The 25,918-nt window shown below is 55.5% G+C and overlaps 6 protein-coding genes across 6 annotated transcripts; 3 read left to right on the forward strand and 3 right to left on the reverse strand.

Annotated features, from left to right (window-relative positions):
• Positions 1 to 683: 683 nt before the first annotated feature.
• CCMA1212_001909 (Cytoplasmic dynein 1 intermediate chain 2) lies at positions 684 to 2,852 on the reverse strand (the record flags this gene model as incomplete). The annotated part of the gene is made up of 2 exons (XM_073699317.1): positions 684 to 2,672; positions 2,727 to 2,852. 2 exons carry the CDS (start codon positions 2,850 to 2,852, stop codon positions 684 to 686), a joined length of 2,115 nt encoding a protein of 704 aa, XP_073561909.1.
• Positions 2,853 to 3,543: 691 nt separating this feature from the next.
• On the forward strand, positions 3,544 to 4,115 carry CCMA1212_001910 (ATP synthase subunit e; the record flags this gene model as incomplete). Its single annotated transcript, XM_073699318.1, has 3 exons — positions 3,544 to 3,564; positions 3,707 to 3,887; positions 4,042 to 4,115. The coding sequence occupies 3 exons, from the start codon at positions 3,544 to 3,546 to the stop codon at positions 4,113 to 4,115; spliced, it is 276 nt and encodes a 91-aa protein (XP_073562385.1).
• Positions 4,116 to 4,863: 748 nt separating this feature from the next.
• Positions 4,864 to 7,521, forward strand: CCMA1212_001911 (Dolichyl-diphosphooligosaccharide-protein glycosyltransferase subunit stt3; the record flags this gene model as incomplete). Its single annotated transcript, XM_073699319.1, has 4 exons — positions 4,864 to 5,093; positions 5,324 to 5,998; positions 6,063 to 7,194; positions 7,251 to 7,521. Coding segments are annotated over 4 exons (2,307 nt in total), but the record flags the coding sequence as incomplete, so codon positions are not given.
• An 803-nt stretch (positions 7,522 to 8,324) lies between these two features.
• Positions 8,325 to 11,541, forward strand: CCMA1212_001912 (uncharacterized protein; the record flags this gene model as incomplete). Its single annotated transcript, XM_073699320.1, has 3 exons — positions 8,325 to 9,650; positions 9,716 to 11,312; positions 11,369 to 11,541. 3 exons carry the CDS (start codon positions 8,325 to 8,327, stop codon positions 11,539 to 11,541), a joined length of 3,096 nt encoding a protein of 1,031 aa, XP_073562387.1.
• Positions 11,542 to 12,907: 1,366 nt separating this feature from the next.
• CCMA1212_001913 (Serine/threonine-protein kinase RAD53) lies at positions 12,908 to 16,804 on the reverse strand (the record flags this gene model as incomplete). The annotated part of the gene is made up of 3 exons (XM_073699321.1): positions 12,908 to 15,562; positions 15,643 to 16,679; positions 16,765 to 16,804. The coding sequence occupies 3 exons, from the start codon at positions 16,802 to 16,804 to the stop codon at positions 12,908 to 12,910; spliced, it is 3,732 nt and encodes a 1,243-aa protein (XP_073562386.1).
• A 2,282-nt stretch (positions 16,805 to 19,086) lies between these two features.
• CCMA1212_001914 (CCR4-NOT transcriptional complex subunit) lies at positions 19,087 to 22,173 on the reverse strand (the record flags this gene model as incomplete). Its single annotated transcript, XM_073699322.1, has 3 exons — positions 19,087 to 21,474; positions 21,554 to 21,711; positions 21,792 to 22,173. The coding sequence occupies 3 exons, from the start codon at positions 22,171 to 22,173 to the stop codon at positions 19,087 to 19,089; spliced, it is 2,928 nt and encodes a 975-aa protein (XP_073562389.1).
• Between the last annotated feature and the right edge of the window lie 3,745 nt (positions 22,174 to 25,918).

The raw sequence follows: 25,918 nt of genomic DNA on the forward strand, positions 1-25,918 counted from the left end.
CGCGCAGTTGTTTCATTTTACATGCATCTGATTATGTACGTTAGAAGAGCACGTATCGAGTTTCAATCAACAAGCAAGTAGAGAGCTGTGAAATCATAGATCAGGGGTGAAATTGTCCACATTCGGTCAAATTGGCTTGAGACCAAGATGACCTTGAGCATTGCAGAATTCATCGAAATGAATACATCATGGTGCGATTTTAGGAGCAAACGAGGAATGCAGTCATGATGGAACTTACTTCTATCAACGTCATCACATCTTGAATCGACTTATGAATAGCCATTCCGAAGACGCAGTTCAAGTTATGCGAGTGAAGAAGAGGTCAGAAAAGTCGCAAAAAGCTTTGCCTCGGGTTGAAATATCCCGGCTATGGAAGCTCACGTGACACTAACAAAGCGGGTAGCTGGCAGCTTCACTCTCACCACCTCGACCCCTGTCAAATACTGACTACGAAACTGTAATGGCAGCAAGGAGCGTAAAATAGCAATATCAAGGGAAAATGTACACCTCAAACAATCTCGTTGCTCTCATAGTCTCTTCTGCCTCACTCTGGTCTAGGGGTATACATAGAAGCTCACCGTCGTCATCAGTCATTGCACATGTAAGGATACCAAGAAAAGGAACATTAAAAGGTGCCATGCGTGCCAGTAAACAAGAAAAAGGGAAAAGCAAAGGAAGAAATGCTAAACCATCATCGCCCCATTCATGCCCACGGCCTCAACCCTGTTGACCAGCTTCTTCACATTGGCCCATTCCTCATTCTTCAGCCCTTCCTTGCCGCCCAGGCCACTCGCCACTTCAAAGACGGTAAGGGAGCCGTCGATGCCTCCGGTAGCAACCCGTTTGCCGTCGTTGGGCTCCCAAGCCAGCTTGTTCAAGCTCTTGGAGAGCATCGTCCGGCCGTCTTGCCGGCTGCTCGGTGATATCCTCGATACTGGCTCCTCCGTGTCTATCGCAATGTCCCAAAACTCCAGCCATCCAGCTCCATCCACGAGGGCAAAGACGCTAGGCTTCACGGGTGACCACCTGGCGTCGTAGACAACGTCCTCGCGGACAAAATCAATCAGCGGTGAAACAGCGCCATCCCCAGCACCAAGCGTCGACGTGGCCGCGGGAGCACGGATCTTCCAGAGCTTGACGCTCCAGTCCAGCGACGACGAGATGGCCAAGTCGCCGAGGTCCACGGGACCCCTGGCGGGGTGGAAGTCCACCGACATGACAGGGGCCGCATGCCCCTTGTAGCTGATCTTCTTGTCGACACCCGCCTTGGCGCCGGCGCGGTCATATCGGTGGCAGGGGAATATCGTTCCCTCCTCGCTTCCGACGAGGAAGAAGGTGGGATCCGTTTGAGGAAATGATAGACATGTAGGGCTGACATCTTCGACCGCCACCTTTGCCTGGCTGGGATTCTTCAGCTCGAGCAGCTCTTGCGGCTGCGCAAACACGTCCATGCTCCAGCCGCAGACAACGCCATCCGTGGAACATGAAATGATGTTGTTGGCGTTTTGCGTACCCACAATGTCCACGCAGTAGATTGGGTGTGCGTGGCCGTAGCCCGTCAACGGTGTCTTTTGTACCGGCGCAGACTTGGCTCGAGTATCCCATAGCAAGACCTGGCCGCTGTACGAGCCGCCAACGATGAGATTTGGGTGGTAGGGCGAGAACTTTGCCGTAAGGATATCGGACTGGGCAGTGAATACATACTCCGGCCGGTTGTGCATATGGATGTTCCAGACCTGGACGAGGCCATCCGGTTCATGGGGTGCCGTCGGATTCTTGGTGTAGGACGCGAGCACGAGCTCGTTGAATTTGGGAGAAAAGTCGATCCCACTGATCATTCGCTTTTTAGACCAACGATCATCGAAGAATTGTGTCACTTCCTTGACTCGATGCGACCCCTTTCCTCCCGTGTTGCCGCTTTCTTCGTCCTTGTCTTCGGGATCCTGGCCATGCAGGGCGTAGTCGGTAAGAATATCGTATGTCTCCTGGTCCAGGGCCCTCTCAATCACTTTTGTCGACTGCTCCAGGAAATCGACAAATTCGTCCGAGTGAGTGACGGCCTCCAGTTCTTCGGCAGTAAGCTCTCTGATCGGAAAGTTGTGTGTGGAAAAGGGCTGGGCTGCCGCAGCACCCTCGGCCATGCGCTCCTTGGTCGCCCGCAGCTCTTCCTCCACCTCCTCTCGAATCTTCTGGCGCAGCTCCTCCTCCCGGTCACGCTCCTTTCTGCTTAGCCGTTTGTTCGGCGTCGATGTCACGAAATCGTCTGCATCAGACGCAACCGATTGAGCCCTTGTCCTGGTCGGAGTGGCCCATTCATCCGTCGTCTGTACACCTTTGCTGTAGGAAAAGACCTCCTTGACAGGACTCGGCGGGCACTCGTACACGGTCGTCAGAGGCACCGTGGTAAGATTCAACGCCACAGGGGTAGGGCCCGGCGTAGCTTGTCCACCTTGTCCGGTCAGGGACGCCGTCCATTCGGACGTCACATTGCTGATTTCGCCGCCGCTCAGCACACTATTCGGCCTGCTTCCACGAGGCGCGGGCGATCCAGGGGGTCCGGTCCCGATCGAGCTGGGCCTGCTACTACCGACCAAGCTGTCAATCAGGGTTTCAATCTCGCGGCGACTGTCTCCTCGGGGTGTCGGTGATACGAGCTGTGGCAGGCGGGCAGGCTGTCAGTGGACGCGAAAGCCAACATTGGGCAAACAGGCTGAACAAGGACAAACCTCGCTGGGAGAGCTCATGCCAGTGCGGTTGTACGGCGTCTGGTTGGAAGCCCGGAGCTCCCTCTGGCGCTTAAGCTCTGCGAGCTTCGCCTTTTTGGCAAGAATCTCTTCTCGACGTTGCTGCATCGTGATTTCGCCCAAGTCCCATTGCGGGACTCGCCAGAACAGGTGGTTGAGGCCAAGGTGCGCCGGATCAAGGAGGGAGGTCAAGCCACGGCGCCACGGGAGGGTTTCGCAGCGAGACCGCGATTCAGAGGGGCGGGGTTCGAATCAGGCGTTGAGGCAGTCGGCAGAGGAATGAAGGGAAGGGAAAAGATTGAGTAAAGGAAAAAAAAATCAAAAGAGTGGTCAGGGCAGGGGATTGCGATCTAGTCGGGTCACTCCTTTTCCATCGTCGGTAAGAATATCTGAGAAACGAAGCCTTGCCGCTTCACCGTAGGCCCTGGCCTCTCTTGTCTGTATCGGCAAGCTAGAGGCGATTGCCATTCCAGAGCTTATCGGCCACCTCACCCAACCAACCCAACTAACGTGAAGCGCAGCAAGGCGCTGGAAGCACGTGACTGCAGCGCCTGGTAGGCCTAAGCCAGTGCTGGAGCCAAAGGCCTGGAGCCGGGCCAGCAGCGGCCGTCCGGGCCTGGAAAAACTGAGGTGCGACTTTTCCCGAGGACATTTTCAAATCTTCATCCCAGTCCCAGCCGACGCAACAATTCCCTCGACCTCTTCGCCAGGGTTCCTCGACGGCCATTGTCGACCCCCCAGATCCGCCCGCTCTCCCCGATTTCTGCCTGCAGCAGCCGCGCGACGTGCGATTTTCACAATGTCGTCAACGGGAGTCAACGTACGTTCTTGCATCTGCATTTGCCGTCTTCACCCTCGCAGTGCCCAACCGCAGCCGTCCCGCATCGGCCTCGACCCTGCGACGCCCGCGTGCAATTGGCCCTCCCTTGGCGACGCAAGGCTGATAGAGATGTGATTTCCAGGTCCTCCGGTGGTCCGCCCTCGCCTTTGGCGTCTTCTACGGCTTCTCCCACCAGCGCAAAATCACTGCGACACAGCGAGCTCAGCACGCGCAGCACGAGTACGAGCAGAAGCAGAAGCTGATAGAGCAGGCCAAGGCCGAGTACGCGAAGAAGAAGGCCCCGGCCGCAGCAGACAACGACGGTACGCATATTTGCGAGGGGGTGGCATGGCCCTTGTCTCTGCCTCCTTTGTCTCCCGCGGGGTTGTTGGAGCAGGCCCACGGGATGTAGGGGGGGGAGGGAGATAGGGGATGCGCATGTCAGGATATCGACCAGCAAAGCTAACTCTGGAACAGCCGCTACGGACGTCAATAGCCCGGAGTTTGACCTCGAGAAATACCTACTAAAGATCTCCAAGGAGAACCCTTGACCGAACAAAAGCGTGGGCCGATGGAGGGGCGATGAGCAAAGCAGAGATGCATGCTGAAAGAGCGAGTGAGGGAGGGACTCGGGCGAACAAAATCTGGTCGTCTTGGAGACGCAAAAAAAGCCTAGAGAGGCGTAATGAGACACCACAGACTGCAAAGGCAGTGTATATCTGAAATTACACGTGGCGCCGCTGCATAGAGGTTTCCTGGGGTCTTTTTTGTTTTTGGTGAGCTGTACCATGTAAAAATATGCGCAATTAGACGTTTCAAAATCAAAAAAGAAAAGCTACACAAATATCGGCAAGACTGTGAGAACCAGAGGAGCTTAAAAAATGACGATTGCTTGGTGGATATGAGAGAAGCTCTGCAACTGCATAGGGAGCAGATGGTATTATAGAGGCTATTCGACTGAGAGACATCAACGAGGTGGCACGATATCTCAATCGCACCAACGGAGATCACCTTACCTTTTTGTTTTCCCCCCTTCAGCTCATGGAGAGGAGCAAAAGCACAAGAGAGCAAGGCCACTCTTCCCCCGAGAACTCAATTATATCCTCAGACAGGCTTCAGACAGCTTCCAACAGCTTCAACTCTCACTGATACCCGTTTCCACTTTTCCAATTGGCGCATGAAGCTCCAAGACAATCAATCGTGTGCGATAACCATGTCGAAACTGCCGCCCCGGGAAAACACCGGCCCCCGGCATTGCCCCACAGGTTTCTTGACATACGTAGCGCCTTAAGCTCCAAGCTGTCCTCACCAGAACCAACTGCGCGCGGCTTGCGAGGGTCAGATCGAAGAATCTCCATCCAACTCCCCAGGAGATTCACCGTCGACACCAGTAGCCACAATGGCGGCAAAATCCCCCCAAGGGCCCGCCGTAGGCTACACCGCCGAAAGCACGCGGACGCTGCTCCGGGTCGTCATCCTGTGCTTCATTGCCGCCGCGGCCATCTCCAGCCGTCTCTTCTCGGTTATACGTAAGCTGTTGCTCCAGCCCAGCTGCCAGACTGCTTGGCGATGCGATGCTGCAGAGCCAGCCAATTGCTGTGCCCAATGGCAGCCGGCATCGTCCCCAGACTCTAGACAAGCTTGCTAACTGCCCTTCCACCAGGATTTGAAAGCATCATCCACGAGTGTTAGTGACATACACCATACCCATGCCACCATGGCTGGTCCAGACGCCACAGACTAACAGACAAACATCCAGTCGATCCCTGGTTCAACTTCCGCGCAACAAAGTACCTCGTCGCAAATGGCTTCCACAAGTTCTGGGACTGGTTCGACGACCGGACATGGCATCCCCTCGGCCGAGTCACCGGAGGCACCCTGTATCCTGGCCTCATGGTCACCAGCGGCGCCATCTACCACGCCCTCAGAACGCTGACGGTCCCCGTCGACATCCGCAACATTTGCGTCCTGCTTGCGCCGGCCTGCTCAGGCCTGACTGCGTTTGCCACATACCTCCTGACGAACGAAATGACGACGTCGCCATCTGCAGGTCTCCTGGCTGCCGTCTTCATGGGCATTGCGCCCGGTTACATCTCACGATCCGTCGCCGGCAGTTACGATAACGAGGCCATTGCCATCTTCCTCCTCGTCTTCACCTTTTACCTGTGGATCAAGGCCCTGAAGCTGGGATCCATGCTTTGGGGGGCCCTCTGCGCGCTCTTCTACGGATACATGGTGGCATCGTGGGGTGGATACGCCTTCATTACCTGTCTGCTGCCCGTCCATGCGCTGGTCCTCATCTGCATGGGTCGCTACAGCACTCGCCTCTACGTCAGCTACACCACCTGGTACGCTCTGGGAACATTGGCCAGCATGCAGATTCCTTTTGTCGGTTTCCTCCCCATCAAGACCAGCGAGCATATGCCCGCTCTCGGTAAGAACATTCATTGTCCGTGATGCGACCATCAAACACTGTATCACTAACATTCTTTCCCAAGGCATCTTCGGCTTCATCCAGCTCATTGGTTTCATCCAGTATGTGCGATCAGCCATTTCCGGGCGCCAGTTCCAGACCTTCCTTGTCACGATCCTCGTGGCAACCTTTGGGTTGGGTCTGCTGGGTCTCGTCGCCCTCACTTCTCTGGGCTACATTGCTCCATGGAGCGGGCGCTTCTACTCGCTGTGGGACACTGGCTATGCTAAGATCCACATTCCCATCATCGCCTCCGTCTCCGAGCATCAGCCCACCGCCTGGCCGTCCTTCTTCTTCGACTTGAACTTCCTCATCTGGCTCTTCCCCGCCGGTGTCTATCTGTGCTTCCAGGATCTCAAGGACGAGCATGTCTTCGTCGTTGTGTATGCCCTCTTTGGAAGCTACTTCGCCGGCGTCATGGTGCGCCTGATGCTCACGCTCACGCCCGTCGTCTGTGTTGCCGCCGCCATGGCAGCCTCGCAGATTCTCGACACCTACCTCTCGTGGAGGACCCCCGTTCCCGCCGACGAAGAGCAGGAGGCGCCAAAGAAGGCAAAGGGCGGTCTCCGCGGGAGCGACAAGCCCACTGTCGGCATCTACAGCAACTTCACCAAGGTGATTGTGTCCGGCTCGATGCTCGTCTACCTCCTCATGTTCGTCTCTCACTGCACCTGGGTCACTTCAAACGCCTACTCCTCGCCGTCAGTGGTCCTTGCCAGCCGTATGCCGGATGGAAGTCAGCACATCATTGACGATTACCGAGAAGCTTACCAGTGGCTGCGCCAAAATACCAAGGAGGACGCCAAGATCATGTCCTGGTGGGACTACGGCTACCAGATCGGTGGAATGGCCGACCGCCCTACGCTGGTCGACAACAACACCTGGAACAACACCCACATTGCCACCGTTGGCAAGGCAATGAGCTCCAGGGAAGAGGTCAGCTACCCCATCATGAGACAGCACGAGGTGGACTACATCCTCGTCGTGTTCGGTGGCCTCTTGGGATACTCTGGCGACGATATCAACAAGTTCTTGTGGATGGTCCGCATCGCTGAAGGCATCTGGCCCGAGGAGGTCAAGGAGCGAGACTTCTTTACCCCTCAGGGAGAGTACCGTGTCGATGAAGGTGCTACTGAGACCATGAAGAACAGCTTGATGTAAGTGGACTCTCAGATGAGACAAAGGGTCGCTCAATGGCTAACGAGAAATATAGGTACAAGATGTCGTACTACAACTATGCCTCTCTATTCCCTGCTGGACAGGCCGCTGATAGAGTCCGTGGTGTCCGAATCCCAGACCAAGGGCCTGTTCTCAACACGATTGAGGAGGCTTTCACCAGCGAGAACTGGATCATTCGCATCTACAAGGTCAAGGACCTGGACAACATTGGTCGTGACCATGCTAATGCCGCAGCCTTTGAGCGCGGCCAGAAGAAGAAGAAGCCCACCAAGAAGAGGGGCGCCCGCGTGCTTCGCGTGGATTGAAAAGACTAAATGGGTCTTTACGGAGAGATATCTAAGGGGGCTAACAGAAGCCAACAAAAAGAAGATTTGGGCTTGGGTGCTTCCGTATTATCTAGGCAACAGCTAGTGTAGAGTGTATATCAATTTCAGTTGTCTGAAGAGATTAAGCTTTTGGGGTGCCATCTTCTCTTGATTGTGATGTCTGGCGTGCAAGGCAGAAGTCCCACCAGAGCTCGGGGAATTATCTACACACATACGTATTGTTTACCCCTTTTTTTCTTGAATCACCTCGAGGCACATTGGAGTCAGCAGATGAAGACCATCAACTGTTCTTCGTCTATTCTATCCAAACTTTAACTGCACGGTCCTCTCGCGACTTGATACTGTAAACTTGCACCAGATGAAATTCCGGGCTTGTGGTGACAGTCGTGACAGCTGCGAGGGCACAAGCGGAAGGGGCTCGCCAGCCGGCACACAAACACGCTTCCACAGCCCAACAACTTGAAATTTCCCCCAGTCACGCGTTTCCATCCCAAGTAAGTTTGAACTTCACTTTCATCTCACTTTTTTCTCACTTTCTCTTTTTCTCACTTTTCCACCCGCCTTCCGCCCCTCTTCTCTCTCCTCTTCTCCTCCCAACTTCCTTCTCTCACATCACCTCAACCTCCACCACCACCTTCTCTACCATTCATCACAATTGTTTCGCTCTTCTCTCCTTTTTGTCCCCTGGATAACAATACCCTATCGGTTTTCCACCTCTGAAAGACAATCCCCCTATTCAATCCCACCTCGTTCTGCTCGTCGCCTGTTCAGATTCCGGCACAATGGGTGGAGGCAGCAAGAAGAATAGACGCAAGAACCCTGCGGACGACAATGGAGTCGATCTCCTCACTCTTGCCTTCAATATACCCACGCGCCGTGACTTTGAACGTGCAGAACGAGAGGTGGCCCAGGATGAGATCCACCGGCAGGGAATCCGAGTCCAGTTCGACGCCGCCGAGGACGAGTCTTCCCTCCTTTCTCGACCAAACATCGCCAGACCAGACACTCCCGACGGCGACGAGACGCCCAAGGTTCGCAAGCCATTCAAGCCTCGCCATCAGCAACAGCCCAACAATCAAACAGCCGCCGCTCAGGCTTCGTCCCCCAACAATCATCTGAAGCCGCCCAACCAAGAGCCGCCCCCGATGCGACGACCTTCGAAGCGGGACTCCAAGTCCTCCAAGGCTCGCGAGAGGGCGTCCTCGAGCCCAGCCTCGTTCAGGGCTCCTTCTCCCGCCTTTGCCCTCCCGGCTTCGGCCACGTTCCCTCGCGCAGTCCCCAATTACGCCCAGCAAGGTGCTAATTTCGCTGCTCCAGACGCTTTCGCTAGGCCTCCTCATCCCAGCATTGGCGGAGGAGCGCAGCCCCAGCAGTACTATCAGCCTGTGTTTGCTTATCCCACGGTTTCCATGTATCCCCCGGCTCAATATTACTCGCCTGTACCCAGTGATACCGTTGCTGGTGGCCATCAATATGTACCCTTTCCCATGACTCCGAAGCCCTCTACCAAGACTCACGCATCGCCCCAACCGTCCAGCTTGACTTCTCAGCAAGTCCAAGAAATTCAGAGCCAGATTGATGAAGTGGCTACGAAGCTTTCTCAGCACCCAGAGGACATTGCTTTGAAGAGCATCTTGTCGACTCTGCAGACTGAACTCAACACCAAATTGAATTCGCTGCTGGGCATGGAGACGCGAAAGGAGTCAAAGGCTCCGAACGTCTCTACGCCTCCCGATCTGAAGACCCAATTCCCTCAGCCGCCTCAGGCCGCCGCCACGCAGCCAGACAAGAGCCACAAGAGTCGATTCCGCCATCATTTGTGTACCGGCTGCGGCAGTGTTCGCTCTACCGACTACCACAAAAAGCATCCCATCATCCCGGGTGGCAACCCTTCCATGAACTATTGCGAAGATTGCTTTGAACGAAAAGTCGAAAATGGAGACCCGGAACATCACTTCTGCTATGGCTGCGGAACTGCTAGGTCGAAGGAGTTTCATCACAATCACCCAATCTCGAAAGGCGACAGGCCTTTTCCAAACTACTGCTCGGTTTGCGTTGAGGAAGTTCGCTCTGCCGAGACCATTGCTGACGTTTCCATGGTCAATTTCGTGAGTATTCTGATTATTTCCCTGAGAAGGCATATACCAGTGCGGGACTAACAGATCAACCGCAGAACCCTGGAAACCGCCCCAACAAGAACGGTGCATCGTATTACGGCGCCGCGCGCGATCAGTCCCAAGGCAACAAGTGCAGCAGTGCATTTGGACCGATTCAGGAGATGAGTGACCAGGAGAATCAACCAGACGTCTTGTTGTTTTCGGCACACAGCGATACGAGCGAACAAGTCCACCCTCGAGACCAGAAGAAGATCCCACAGCCGCTGAAGCTCTCCACGAGCGGTCCTCAGCTGAGCCCCTCGAACTCTTCGCCTGACTCTCCGTATTACCCGGTCCGCCATGCTGGAACAACTCACAGGCGCGCACAGAGGAGCCCACTGACAAGCCCCGGCACTCAATACTGCAGCTCTCCTGATACTCCAACCACGCCCAAGTATCAGCCCCCTTACGTTGAGGATGTGGTTTCGCCCACCCAGGGAACGAAGCCGCCAATTGGAGATACGCAGACCAATTCGACTACGCCCGGCAGACAGCATCCTCAGGATGAACGCTCCCATCACGGTACAAAGGCTGCTAAGCTTGGTAGTCCCCAAGAAGCCTCTGACGGCTCTACCGAAGGGCACACTTCCACTGATGGCTCGGCTCATTCCACCGGAAGCAAGTCTGTCAAGTTCCGACCGAAAGTCGACATTCGTCTCTCCGACTCCCGAACATCGAGCAATGCCTCGTCGCATGCCCAAATTGTGGAAGAAGACATCAAACCAGACGAAGACACTATACCCAGCCGTGTGGGCATATACGGAACCTCGCCAGTCAAATCGTCGGATGGGTTCTACTCGATACGTCAGACGCCTCACGGCGTGGCATCTTCTCCTGCCGCAGAGGACGGATCGGGTGAAGCCATCCCGGAACGAAGCTACAGAGGAGCCTTTTCCAAGGACAGCCCCGCCAGTGCGTGGGTTCCCCCTACGTCCAGTGCTGGAGATCGTTGGTACTCGAGTCCCTCGGCATATCACGCTACCACGTCCCCCAGCACAGAAAGCTTCACGGGACATCGACCTGGCGCCCGCTCGACCTTCAACTATGGCACTAGCGGCATTGGATTGGGGGCTACAGGAGTTCCACCACCGCTTCATACCACTCGCAGCAGCCCGGCAGATACGGGTAGCAAGGGGGAATCGGAATCCCAAAAGTCTCCCAAGTCCCCATATTCTGGTCCGCAACACCAAACCTTTCCAGGGCCCCCCAGCAATGGCTGGAATTACTACTCGTCGCCCTACGGAGGAGGACAAACCGGCGAGTCCTCGTTCAGGAAGCCATCGCCTTGGAGCACATTCTCCCCTTCGTATGACCCAGAATGTCATACTATGCGAGACGACTATTCGTACGGTCACGGTGCCTTCAGTGACTACTCTCAGCCCAGTTCTAATCCTTACTACCAACCTCGCAAACGGAGCTTCCCGGATCTGAGCAGCTATTGTTCCTTTGGTACTCAATCTGCTCAGCCCCGCCGCACTCCGGGCACTTGGGCAAAGGAGTATAAAAGCACAACGCCAAAGGCGCCCAAGCCGACGCCGTACTGGATCCCCGAACCCATCATTGAGGAGCCGGATTCCCCCGAGAGTTCGCCGGCAAAGAAGGCCAACATGATTGGTGAGTTGATGGGGTCATGATCAGTCCTGTCTCGTCCTCTTGCTAACAGTTTTTAGAGTTCAACAACATTGAGGTGTCTCCCAAGTCTACCACCAACACCGCCACGAGCTCGTCTCCTGGTTCTGCGGAAGACGACGTGGATCACGTTGCGGGATCCGAAACTGACGGTGACTGCGACGAAGAAAATGATCTCAGCAACAGCAGCCTTGAGACGCCATCTCTTGATTAAGCTTGTGTGGAATCTACCAAGGTGCGGTCTGATGGCATCTGATTTGCTATGCAACTACTATGTATCCGTGTCTTTTTTCCCCCTTTTCCTTTTGTTTTTCCTTTCTACTCACCCCGTTGTTTGCTGTGGGATCAACTACTTGTTAATTTGTATGAAACCTCTTACCGTGGATTCGGCACAATGCCTCTGTCAGAGCAGAGCTGCCTTTGCGTCGCCATCCTCATTGTTCTTTTTTCATTTTTCCTTTTGCACTTGTTGCGTTTGGTATTTCCTTTGGTCTCTATTTCCTTATATCCCTTGTTTCGTTTGGTATTTCCTTTGGTCTCTATTTCCTTATATCTCTTGTTTCGTTTGGTATTTTCTTTGGTCTCTATTTCCTTGTATCTCTTGTTTCGTTTGGTACGTTATGCCCTTCTATCTCCTTTTATCTCTCGGTACCACTTGGTGTCTGTCTTCCCCTCTCTACCTTTTATCCCTTGGCCTCTTTGGAAGGTCACGCACGTATGGAGGAAGGAAATTTCAGCGCTACACCATTGCTCTCATCCTACGCGAGGAAGTTTTGGTATGCTGATGCTCATTCACCTTGATATCGATGGATGCGTTTGGGGGGATGAGGCTGTGGCTGGGGAACGCAATTTGGCTCTTGTCTCTCTGAGCAGACTTTGCTCTGGGCCTGTTGCGGCAGGAAGGGTTCTCCACGAAGCAGTGGTCGCATTATCGTCAGGGTCAGGGGAGGCAGCAGAGAGGATTGATTTGTTTTTGTGATTGAGATTGAGATTGAGATTGAGAGTGCATTAAGCTAGCTAAATGGCCTAATAAATTTGCGATTTTTGCAACGCCTATGTGGTATGTGCCATGTTGTGCATGGATATTATCCTCAACACTCATGACAGTCAATGTGTCGCTTGATATGTCCTTCCTTTCCTCACAGATCCTGTCCTTATCCCCTTTCCGTCCATCCGTCCCAGCCATCCAACTATCCCAAGTCGGGCGTCCTTTTTGTTCATCTAATGGAAATCCAAGCCGCGAAGAAAGACAAAGAAGATAAAATCACAAATTCCATTCAACTCATATGACAGCAGAATTTCCCCCCAAGCAGCAATTTACAAGCATACATGACCAAAACAAAGGGGGAACGGAAAAAGATGGAAAAGACATGATGCTCGCTCGCGCGTTGCTTACATGGTCCTTTTATAGTACAACACCGCCAAAAAAAAATGGAGAATGATTAACCAAGATATGAAGAAAAATAGGGGGGAAACAAATCCAAACTGAGTAAATGCCCACTGAAGCACAAAAAGGCATCACTCAGACTCATCTGATAGAAGCAATATTCAGACTCATCTGATAGAAGCAATATTAAGACTCATCTAATAGAATAGCCGGCATACGACGACGACCCCCTCCTCGAAGCAAGAGAGCCACCCTGCCTAGAAGCCAAGAACTGAATGGCGGCGAGCCTGCTCTGCTCAAAGACGTGGCTCCTGTTGCGCTCCACGTCGATGCGCTCCAGGCGCTTCCTGTCGTCGGCCTTCAGGGCGCTCTTGATGCGCCGCCTCTCGGCCTGCCTGTCGGGGGGCTCGCGGCTGCGCTCCTCGGCCTGCTGCTTCAGGGCGGCCTCGCGGATGCGCCGCTCGGTCCGCTGGCACGCGACGTCGAGCGCCTTGGCCACGGCGACGCTCGCCATCTCGAGGCGCCGCTGCGGGTCCTCGCGCTTCCGCCGCGAGCCGCCCCAGAGGCACTGGAAGACGAGCTTGGTCTGCTCGCTGCCGTCCTCCGAGTTCCACAGGTCCAGGACGTCGTCGGTGTAGACCTTGGTCCAGTGGACCGAGGGCGCATTGGGCCTCGCCGGGTTGCTCGACGCGATGCGCTGTCCGTTGATGGAGATGCCGATGGTGGCCTTGGACGAGATCCAGAAGAAGTACGAGTCTTCGTCTGCAGAGTCGTCCTTCCACGGGTGGGCGTCCTTGGCCGGGTCGTAGCCGTCCTTCCATAGCAGGATCTTGAACGCATATTTTGGCACTCGCGTATTGCTCTTCGGCTCGAACACGACCGTGTTCCCCAGACCGCGGCCAAAGGATATTAGCGAGTCCGTAATGGGAGTCTCAATCTTTTGGATGCATGATTTCTTGTGTGAGGTGATCATGCCGACGACTTGGTTGCCGCTGTCCGTCTGCACAGGAACAACCCTCTGCGTATCCGGACGACCGGCATCCGAGTCCTCGTAGCCGGCTTGCTCACCAGTAGAGGGAATGTCCATCGAGACATCCTCGTCCTGAGGCCGTGCAGTCTGGCTGTCCGCCGCCGACAGAGTGGGAGGGAAGTACCGCATGGCCAAGTCCCACAACGGTTTGTTATTTGGACCAAACTCCTCCTTTCTGTTGCGCGCAGCCTGGACGAAAGCATCGTACTGGAGCTGGGTCATCTCGGGATAGTTGAGATGCCACGTGCTGCAATCCTGCTGCCAGAACAATTGTTTGGTCACCTGTTGGTCGATCTGGCGGCCAGAGTTGGACTTCTTGATCGGAGGCATGGTGGCCAGCAGCCGGTACTCCTCAAGCGACTCGGCGCTGACGTCTTCGCTGAAGCTCTCTGACTTGAGTCTTTTGATGACTGGCTTCCCTGTGGGCGTGCTATCGAGGTCATGTTCGTCGCTGGCCTCGAGCGACGACGACGTTTTGCGCTTGCTGGTGTTGAAGTCCATGGATGGAGTTGTGGGGGTAGACGGATCAGAGAGCTTGACAGCCGATTCGTTGCCGTTGAGCTTCTGAGAAGCGACTTCTTCCACGAGGCTCTGCAACTGGTCGGCCGACTGATGGCGGCCAATGGACATGCTTGTCCCACGGCGAAGGAAGCGACGGCTGTTCCGTTTGACAAGAGTTGCCCCGGAATCCCCGGAATCATAGGCCTCGTCGACCTCGCCTTCAGCACCACTATCACTGCCCGAGCTGATCCCGTTGGTGACTGGCAGGTTGAGGTGGCCCTCGGGCACGGCTCCAGAGCTGCCGACGGCGGAAGCCCCGATTTCGCCAAAGAGGCGGGGAATCTGCGTCCCCATCTGCATGGCTTCTTCGATGGGATACTCGAGCCTTGTCGTCAGAGGGATTCCATCCGCCGTGTCGTCATCCTCCGGTCCCTTTCCCTTATTCCTGCCCTTTCCTACTTCTCCTCCTCCTTCTTCTCCCTCTTCTTCCTCTTCTCCATTGGAGTCGCTCACTCTGTCAAACTCAAACGGCTCCTCGTACTCGTGCTCACGATATTGAGGCGGCGGATCTGAAATGACGCCTTCGTCATCACTGACTACGTCGAACGACTGAGGCGATGCTTGGATGTAGAACGGGGTCAGCCATGAGTGGCGAAACAGCTCGTCTATTGTCCCACGGTTTTCCGGTTTTCTCTGAAGCATGCTGCATATGAAATCGATGCCATCGTCGGAAATCGCACGCCTCTCCAGCGGTCGAATGTCCAGCAGCGTTGTCATAATCTTGTGAAGCAGCTCCGAGTAGCTGATGCCGCTCTTGACCGGATAGGGGGGCTGGCCCGTCATTGAGTAGAAGAGGACGCCGCCCAGGGACCAGATGTCTACGGCGTGGTTGTACCTTTGGCCCGGCACGCGGCGAGCCTTTTTGCCCCTGCTTCTGACACCATTTTCGTCGTACTCTGCATACTCAGTGTACACTTCCGGAGCACAGTAAAGGAGCGTGCCGCAGAATGTCCGGAGGAACGTCTGCTCGGTGTCTACCATCTTGGAAAGCCCAAAGTCAGTGAGCTTGACGTCCAGCGGCTGGAGGGAATTGATCAGTATATTGTCTGGCTTGACGTCTCTATGGGTGATGTTGTTGGAATGTAGATAGGACAGCGCGCTCAGCAGCTGTTTGGCCATTTCCCTCGAGTCCGATTCGGAAAAGGGCATATCGTCGGCGATGTGCTTTCCGAGATCGCCCCCCGGCACATATTCCATGATGATGATGAGGAGTCGATCGTCCCAGTCAAAGTTTTCGATATACCGCACAATGTTGGGCTTCAAAGGGGAGCCCGTTTGGTCAGCCAAACGCAAATCACCACAGGCAAGGCAAGGCAGGCCAAGGCATCGTGACTTACATGATCCACCTTCTGCATGATCCGCATCTCATTTTCCACCTTTTGATCCAAAACGCCGTTCTTGATGAAGCGGCGCTTCTCGAGCTCCTTGGCAGCATACGGCACGCCGTTGTACTTGGACGTGACCTTGTAGACGACGGCAAAGGCCCCCTTTCCAATCATGCCAATCTTGTTGTACTTGCCGGATCCGGTCCACTGCCGCTGCGCAACCCGGGCTTCTTTGCGCTTCGTAGGAGACCGCTGCTCGGAAGGCTGGCGGTCGGGGGGGCGGAGCGCAGCCTGCGCGTTTTGGGCCGTTTGTGCATTCTGCGCGGCCGTCCGGAACAGGTCGACATGGCCGCCGGGCCCCGCGGTGACGGTCTCGACAGGCCCTCGCAGGGCTTGGCGGGCAAAGTAGGCGTCCACGCGGCGCTGGTACGCCAGGTCGAACTCGTTCTCGCGGCGGGGGATGCGGACTCGGAAGGACAGGTTCTTCATGTCCTGCAGGTAGATGCCGACAATGGACCCGGAGCTCAGCATCCACTTGGTCTTCCTATCGGGGTCGGCGGCGACGGCGCGGTCGCGGGGGCGGGAGATGAGGAGGTTGTTGTCGACGGTGGTGCCGTTGGTGGAGTGGTCCTCGATCATGACGGTGCCGTACTCGTTGATGTAGATGCGGAAATGGATGTTGCTGACCCTGCGCAGCGGATCGTTGGCGAAGACGACGTCGCACCTAGCGCTGTTCCTGCCAAACTGAAAGCCGGCGCCGGGGTTCTTGACGGGGCTCGACAGCCGCAGGATGAGGGCGTAGCTGCCGAGGTCCGGGGGCATCTCCTCGAAGCGGCTGGCGTCGTCCTCGGCGTCGTAGTCGAGCTCGACGCCGTCGGCCTCGTCCTTGCCGATGATGTACGGCGACCCGCTGGCGGCCAGCTGCTGGACCTCGAGGCGCGCCGCCTGCGAGTGCGGGTACAGCACGCAGATGATGTCCGAGACGTCATCGTCCGAGAAGCCCGAGTTCTGCTTGCCGATGCGGCGCGGGTCGATGACGTTTTGTGTCGCTGCGGAACAGACAAAGAGGGCACATGTCAGCGTCTGGTCGTGAACGTGGGAACAAGTTCGTCGTCGTCTTGTATCACATCTTACCCTGCGTTGGCTGTGTCGGCGGCTGCCCCTCGGCGTCCATTGGGGGCGAGCCGGGCGACGCTGCGGCGTCAAGAGCAGTCCAGGGTTCGATTCTTTGTCGCGCCGGTTATGCGAACAAGTTGGAGAACAGAGTAGAGGTAAGTTTGTAGGAAGTGAGGGTGACGACCTTCTTTTTTTTTTTCCCTTATCAGAGGCAACTTCGCCGAGGCCCAGTTAACGTCCAGCGCTTCTCGCTATAAGAGGAACCAGACGGGAGCTTAGCAGTAGTACCACCAGCCCGCAGCGCCAGTCGCCAGAGTAAGCGGTTCCCGCCTGTTTGTTCTACGCCACAGCGCTGGTAGGCTCGGTATAGCGGTTCGCTGATTGTTGTGTCGGATCGGATGTTTCTTAAGGGAATATACTTGGTATTATGTGTAAACAAGCGTCGACAATTCACTCAAGATGGACAAAGTGGCGTGGCGGAGAAATAAAGGTAAGAATAGGGAAAGAAAAAAAAGCTGGGGAAGATCGGTAGGACAAGAAAGAGACCAGCCAGGCCCCCTTGTATGTAAGGCACGGAAGTGCGTGAGCAGTGAAACAGCTTGAACCGCAACTTTATACTCGTACTCGCCTCCTCACTAGCACGAGCTTCTGATCTGCACAGTGGTCAAGCAGCCAGGCAATGGCGGGGTTATCAGTGGCTTCGTGATTAAATACGGGCGTGCCCATCAACATTCAAGCCGAGTTTGTTAGAGAAGAGGCATCCAGAGCGCGCCCCAGATAAAGGCGCCACGAAAAAGGCATCTGCAACGCATTATTAAGGAAAGCAGATCAACAGGCAGGCAAGCAAAGCAAGCAAAGCATCATCTGCCTGCATCGGGACCCGTAAAACGTCATTCGTCATTCACCCAGATAACAAACCAAAACACCCTGCATGCAATACAAGTAACAACCGAACAGAACAAGGAAAAAAAGCAAACCAGGAACCAGATCGCAGAGCGTGTCACCCGTGTGCGCGTGCCCCCGAGGGACAGACTTGCAACACGCTCACAAGTCACACGCGACATTGAAACGACGAACGGGACAGGTCAGGTCAGGACAGACGCCATCTTGTCGCGCGCGTTCTTTTCGCATCTTTTTCGCAACTTGCTTCGCAGACACGCTGCCTGTTGCCCTGCATATTCCAACTTTAGCGTTTCCTTTTTGTCTACCATACTGCCTTATCAGTTCTATTCTCTTCCACATAAGTTGGTGTTAAATTGCAGCCGCGCAACACCTGGCGTCTCTTCCGCGCGTCTCCTCCATTCACGTCCACACCCACCAAAGTCACCAGATCGTGCCAAAACCCCGTTCCGCCTCAGTTGCCACGGGCTTCGTTCCCGATCTTGCAGCTTGCGCCCACGGCACGCGCGCCGCTGACCGAGACCATCCGATAGTCCTCATACTGACCCAATGGCATGTTCTTCTCCCCTTCCCCCCCCCTCCTCTTCTTCCCTCCCTCACGCTGCAAGTTTTCTGTGTTGCATGCAGGTAAAACATACCTACTTGTATGCAGCCCTCGCCAATTTTGATGCCGCTTATCGCATCGGCTGTAACCCCATATCCACCTACTCCATCTCAGGTACCCAAAGGTAATCTGAAAGGGCAGCCCTATTGCAATGTTGTGAGAGCTTCCACAACGTAACTCTCTGGTTTCCGTCAACGATTTGACAGCTGTTGCCGTACACCGGCTATCCTGGCTTTAGGTCTTCTAACGTCACCAGTCATGTGCCCTGCTCATATGGTAACCAAGCCTCTTTCACCACTTTAAAGGCCCAACGACATCTCAAGTCACGAGCATGTTTCACTCAATTATCGGCAGTTATGAACAAGAAGCAGGTCCTCGTTGCTTGGTAGTAGTATTGCCGTCTGCATACCAATGAATCTACCTGGTATCAAAAAGAAAAAAATGAAAGTGATTCTTCCGTCTGTTTGATATCTCGTGCCCACCGATACAATGTCGGGAGGTTAGTCCCCTGTGACAAAGGGGACAACACGACGCCGTGTATGAATATCCTCGAGCAATATCGACAATGCTCAGATATACTTCCCATGTATATAGAATGCTCCCAAACCAACGCCTTCCATGCATACTGCATCCAAAGCTGCATATACATCACTGTCGCCTGATAGGGTATCTATCACAAGATAGAAGACATGTACAAAAGAACAAGAGTCCAGCCGACATGATAGAAAATGCGAAAGAGTAAAAAGGAGGCAAGGGAACAATGCAAAAAGGAGGGTATGTTGTTAACAGAGGTATTGATGCTGTACTCTTAATTCACGGTGATCGAAATGTGCCATTTAACACTGTCGGTGCTGTCCTGAGCCGTACACCGTTTGTGGTGACACGGCCCGCGCCGAGTGGCCGCCAATCGAGTTGGCCGACAAGGCTCGTCCGTGTCCGCGGGGAGCCGAGGCGATGGAGGCACGATGCTGGACGTACTCCTCGGGAGTGAGGCGGAGAGACCGCTGGGAACCGGGCGAGGTTGGCGAGGCCGGATGCCAAGGCACAGTTGACGAGTCCTGTCTCCTGTGGTTGGCGTTTGGCTGCGTCGGCGTCTTTGGTACCTGAGGCTCATGTGTAGGGGGTGCGGGCTTGCGGAGCACCGGGGCCACGCCGTACTTAACGGTTGGGCCGAAGTTGACGTCGGGGATCTCGAAGCCGGGGTTGTAGTGAGCCTCCGGGTCAGCGCCGCCCACCGTCTTCAAAACACCGGCGCGGGGCCGCTCCACGAACGGTTGTTGCAGCTGTTGCTGCAGCTCTTCCTGCAGCTCGTTGCGAAACTCCAGGTGGAGCGGCGGCTGGGGGGGGAGGAAGCCGTCGTACTGAGCTCGGGACTGCGTAGTATAATGATCAATAATATCGTTGGGCGTGATGCTCTGGTGCTTATTCCATGATGATTCGGGCCTCGTGGGGAGGGGCTTCCGCTGAGGGTGTCCCTGGTTGTACCCAGGAGCGCCGCCACCAGGATAGGGTCTCGCGCCAGGGTTGGGGTTGTAGGAACCGTACTGCTCATTCGAGGACGATGTCGCGTGGGGAGGCGGCAGCGGGCGCTGGGCGTGGTATGGCGAGTGATACTCGTCTCTGGAAACCGGTCTCTGGTCGTAAGGGCCTTGCGTGTACGGCGATCCCTGGCCATAGGGAGACGGTTGCCTTTGGTGCGATCGGGTAGAGTGGTTGGTGGGTGGGCGGTCGCCGTCACGGTAGCTGTGGTGGCTATGGTGGCTGGGGGGGCGGTTCATGGACTGGGCAGACCGGTTGTCGCTGGAGTAGAACCCACCGCCATGGGCAGGGACCGGAGGCGGCGCATCAAAGAACTCGTCGTCTTCTTCGTCGTCGGGAATGTCGGGAACCTGCGGCAAGGCAATCCCGCCAGCCTTGGCCATCTGGGCTAGGGTGCCATTGGACAGGCGGTTGTTGGCCCGGCGGAGTTCGGCCGAGTTGTATGGCGTGCTCGACGGGCGATCGTGAGCATCGCGCATGACATTCGGCGGTCGAACAACAGGTTCCGGAGTGCGGTTCACCCCCATGCTGGTCTCAATGGGCTCGGCGTAACCGTTCGGCGTCACCACCCGACCCTCGTCCGAGCTCGAGCTTCCGACGCGCCCAGCCATCTCCAGGGGAGACTGGTCGTTGGGCGAGCCCTCCGAGAAGGGGCTGTTGGAGTCGGAAGAATTGCGCATACGGTTAGAGTCGTCGCTAGCGAAACCTACTCTGGGCTTGTTGAAGCTAATTCTGTTGCTGTTTCTGTTACTGTTGGAGGCCGGGGAATAAGATCGGCTTCCATCCTCAATCGAATTCATCCGCGTGCCGGTGGCCTCCTTGAGACGCTTTCGCCATTCCCTCTCGCTCCATGTCGAGCTCTTTGCGTCCTGCAGGAGCGAGGAGACATCCTGGAGCTCCAGGTAGCCGTGCTTTTTGTTCTTGGGCATGGCGAACATGAGCGACCGGGCATCCAGCGCACTCGCGACCAGTCTGCCCGGGCGGCCGTACAGGCCAAAAGTGTCCCATGTCGGGAACAAGAAGCGCAGCATCGTCTCGAATCCGCTGACGGCGGGGCGCGTCTCGGGCATGATGAAGACAAAGCCTTCCGAGGAAGACTCTGGCGAGGAGTGGATGGAGATGTTGCCTTCAATCTTGATGAGGGTCGAGGCGTCTACCAGTGACTTGGCCTGCGGGTAGATTGCATATGCAGAGTAGGCCTCAGTGATGGAGGCAACAGGCTTTGTCCTCTTTTGCTTCTTGCCCTCCGTCTTGACATCGTAAAACTTAATGTCTCCTTTAACGACGCGAGCAGGAGATCGATCGTAGGCCGACTTCTTCTTCAGCTCCTTTTGCAACTTGTTGTACTCCTTTTCATCGGGGGGCGTGATGACACACCAGCAGCGCCTCCATGGCACGCCGGCACCGAACCGGACCCTGGCCCAGACCTCGATCTTGTACTTGGATCTCTCCATCATGATATTAATGTTGTTGAGATATTTGGCCCGGCCAGCAATCAGGGCGCCTGTGTAGGCTTCCTGGAGACAGGCGTGCTCGTACATGGCAAGTCGAACAGCGGCCGTCCATTCTAGCAGTGACTCGTGCGAGGTGAAATGCAGCAAGTAACGGTTCTTGCCAGCGGTGGACAGGCTCAGGACGTTCTGTAGCGGCTGCTCGTCGCTTGAACGCGTCGGCAGAGACTCGATCTATGGGTTCGAAGTGAAGAAGCTTGGTGTTAGACTCGCATTCCTCGCAGCCGACAGTGAGCACGTGAGGCAGTCTTACCACTTTGATCGAAGCATCTGTGAGGTTGATGAATTTGGGAAGGACTTCTCCGCCTTCGCCGGCAGCGTCCAGCTCGGCGGCGTCCCATAGAGAGAGCACAGTGCCGACAAGCTGCGCGAAGCATTCGGCCCATGTTCTATCAGGGTTCGGTTTACCCTCTGTTGAATGAGTGTCGCAAGGTCAGCAAGCGCCAATGCAGCCACAACGTGGGGGGTTGGAATGGAACGACGCCACGTACGGGTGTTCTGATCATCCAGCTTCAGGAAATAACCCTCGTGATACAGTTTGTTGGAGTGATAGTTGAGCAGCGAGAAGATGGGCTGCAGCTCGGGAATGGTGTCCTCGGTGACCTCCATGACGGGCGGCTGATACGTCTGGATGATGGACATGGGTCGCGCGCTGCTGTTCCGGTTACCTCGGGTCGGGGCGTCGACGTTTATCGGCGTGCCATAGTCAGACTGCAGCGGCGGCGTCGGAGGGCTGCGCAGGTCGATGTGCGCGAGCGAGTGTCGCTTCTTGACCCTGGACTTTGCGTCCTTGGAAAGGGGAGACTCGTCCGACGAGGGCGGCGTTGTCGACGGCGATATTGGTGTTCTGTGCCCCGAGGAGAGCGCGGACATCCACGAAACGACTGGACGGTGACACACGCGCACGTTAGCACCAAGCAGCCAGCAGGATAAACGAGCCTGTCAGAGGGAAAACAAGAGAGGCACCCCCCTAGCCCGGAGGAGTCGGCGGCATTGAGTTGGTGACCGGGGTAGAAAGACGCTCGTTGCGGGAGGCATCCATGCAGCCAATGTCGACCAGATCGCTTTGGGCAGCCGCCTGCTAGTAACAGAGGCTGCTATACGAACACTAGCAGTGCTACCCTGAGAAGCGGTGGCAGCGCTAGCAGCAGCGCCCAGAGCGGCACAGGAACTGCGCAGGTACGAGTTACAGCCAGGCACACTTGCGCCTGTGCGTGTAAGCTTGTACCTGTACGGCCGAGACTGCAGTAAACAAGCCCAAAAACTCGCACAGACAGCGGCGACAGGTCACTTCCGCTCCGAGCAGTGCCAATGATGCCACCGTTTGTTGCGCAATGCTGGGGTTTAGCGGCAAAGCAAGGGGGGGCGCTGGGTTTGGTAAAGATCCATGATGAAGTAGACTATGGGAGGGTCCAGGACAGCGCCAGAACTAACTGGAGGAAGAGGTAGGGGTCCTGCTGGGGTGCTGGGGGGGAAGAACTGGAGCTTGCTGGGGGTCCAGCTGGTGCTTGTGACGAAAGGCCAGAAAATAGCGGACAAAGGACGAGACGGGAATAGGGCAGTACGAACCTCGATTGCGACCCATGGTGCGATGCGCGACTGGGTTGCTGGTGCTCGGTCGGGCGGTCGATCTAGAAGAGGGTGGAAGGGGGTGAGGCAGAGCGTTGACGTCGAAGTTTGAGAGAGCGCCGGCGAGTGTGCGGTATCATGAACTGAAGTCGTTTTTCCTTCTTCGTCGATTCCCGTGGTTTCTTCGACGGAATGCAGTATTCGATACTACAAAAGCCGACAATAAGGGGAAAATTCGGTATCAATGAAGCAGCGAGAGGCGTGGCCGGCGGCCAGCGGCGGCGTTGTCCAGTGTAAGGGAAGAAAAAAAGTGAAAAAGCGAGCGAGCGATGATACAGCAAGAAAAGTTGTATGTAGAGGTGTTGCGGTGATGGTGAGGTGATGGGCGACGTATAAGTATGCCGGGGCAACGAAGCGACGCAATCCGATGCGGTCCCTTTATAAACGGAGTCGACGCAAAAAGAGAAATGCAGCCGGGGCTCGTATCGCCAGTCTGCTCGGGGGGTGCGCTCTAGTGACGGGCCCCCGTGAGACAAGCACGCGATATGATGCCTCGTATCGTATTGCTCCTGGGCCGGGCTGCAGCGGCAGTAGATGCGTCGGTGCTGTTGTTGTTGCTGTTGCTGTTGCTGTTGCTGCTGATGATGACGATGATGCGCGCGGATGCAAGGTGTCGTCTTTTTACTTGTCGAAGAGTCTGAATAGGGTATCACGAAGTAGTAATAACCGCAAGGCCAAGGCGTATGTACGAGTAACAAAAAAAAGCAGGGTCAGGCTGCGGGAGCGGTGCGTCGTACGGCTGCTACTATATATCTATTAATTGCCTCTTTCATCCACACGGCTGGGAAAGCGCTGGGCTGTCTGGTCTGGCTGGCTTCAATGGGGGCACGAGCGGATATGCCGGAGCCTGTCGAGCCAGATTGGCATGACAGCATGACTAGGAAGAGACCCCAAGAGAAAGAGGGCAGAGCCAAGCAGCCAAGCCAAGCACACAGGCAAGGAAAATCCGGGCTCCGCTTGCCATCATTCTCAGGAGGTGTCTTTTCACTCCATCCTCCCTCCTTGCTGGCTGCCAACTGGCCCCGGGCGGGAATGTCGCAAGCCATGCCGTGCGAGTTTGCGCCGCTCGTTGGTGGGTTTTGGCGCCGAACCAAGAACGGGCGAGCCACCGCTGCGGCTGCGGCTCGACGGTGCGGACGGGGAAACTGGGAATATTCTATTGGAAATCTTACTCACCTTGGATTGGATCTGATGATGAATGGGAACTGAAAGGTTGCTTGTGCTGTGCCGACATAGGAGCAGCCCTGCAGATCGTTGACAGCTGTTTCAGAATGCTTCTCTGATGCCCTTTTTTGTGCTTTTTGTCTTCCGTTCCTCTTGTCGTACCCAAACTTGTTTGAGGGAGCCAAGATTCGTATTGGATGCCGTTGGTACCTCTAGACCGGCTTGCCAAGGGGCCTAGATGAAAGTCCCCCCAGCAAATGGTTGCAGTCACCAGGCCAGAAGCAGAAGCAGCAACAACTCAGTAGCACCCCCCCTTGAGTGTCTGTCAGTCGTTACCTGTCTCTTCCTTCTCCTTCAACTCATCCACGTCAGTCGCCCAGGTATGCCGTCAGACTATCTGATGGCCTGTCAAGAAAACAGATTGAACGATCGGGAAGCATGCATGCTCGACGTCACCGGCAGAGTGGGCAGCTGAGGCGGCGGCGCCACTAGATGGCAAGCCTGAGGCGATCGCTAACGCCAACAAACGTTAAGCCTGGGTCGCCCAAGAGTCGCAAGATCGTCACGACGACGTCGCTGGTTCATCAGTTCGGAAGAGGCCAAGGCGGCAAGCCACGAGACACATTCCCCAGACAAGAAGGGGAGAGCCACGCTTGGGGGGACCAGATGGGAGGCTAACCAGTATTTAAGCATGGCGGAAAATGGGCATGTGTTCAAAAAGACCCTTTTTTTTTTAATTTATTCTTTTTTTTCCCCCTTCCCCAGCTGGGTTTGCTTCATTCATTACGGATACCTACGGAGCTCGCGCTTTGTCGACGCACCGGCTGTGCGAGAGTTGTCCGAGGTATGAAGTACAATAATGCACGCAAATACGGGGACGGCCAAGCTGGCGCCTACGGTTGATATTGTTCGTCCAGCTGCTGGTACAGTAATACTCCCGAGTCCGTGGAATCCATACATGCGCTCCGGGACATCTCCCGTCGGGATGGTTTGCTCTCACCTCGTAATGAGCAGCCGTGCGTGTATGTTTGTTCTTGTTTCTTCTCTCCCTTTGCATGTACCGGCAAGTCTACGCCCGCAAAGGGGCTCTGAGCCAGTAATGCTGTACTAGCACCTCAACAGACCAAAGAGTCTCTCCGTACTCCGTAAATTTGAGCGACTCTTGTCATCTTGTAGCTCCGGATGCCCCGTGGCTTAGTAGGCTGGTGGAGTCCTCAAGCCCCCTATATCGACGCTCTTACTGTGCGCTTTGAGCGTATCGTATTGCTACCACAACGTTGGCGGCGCTCAACCCATTTCCCATCTGCACAAAAAGGGCTTCTAAATGGGCACGCCTGTCATCTCGTGCCCGGTAGCGTCATCACTGGTGGGCGTTCTAGAAGAGATTATTGATATTGGCGCCTGCTTTCGTACCCAGTATTTCGTGCATCGGCATGCCTGCGAGTCACCGCCAGAGATGGAGCCATGCGCAATTATCATGTTAAACCCTCATCTTCATTCACTCAAAAGAGGGAGACTCTTGCGGCCCTTTCGGTCAGGCCTCGAGCAAGGGTCACGGCGCCTTTCCCGCCAGAGCAAACTGCCTCGGCGTCCGTTGTCCAACCGCTCTGTCCGGGCGCCAAAGAATGAAAGGCTCCCGTTCGTTCCCCATTCAATCAGTGTCAGAAACTTAACCTTTGTTACAGAATGTTCCGCGGCAATTGCTAGCCGCCCTCTTTCACCACTGGCTACCTACCGTAGCCTCTCGCCCATTCGCCAGACTCGGTCACTGCAGACCGCCTTTGACATGCGGCTTCAAGGCACACGGTCCGTCTCCATTGTCATG

This window comes from Trichoderma ghanense (assembly GCF_004382785.1).
Source record: "Trichoderma ghanense strain CCMA-1212 chromosome Unknown scaffold_1, whole genome shotgun sequence".
In the NCBI taxonomy this organism is placed as follows: Eukaryota; Fungi; Ascomycota; class Sordariomycetes; order Hypocreales; family Hypocreaceae; genus Trichoderma; species Trichoderma ghanense.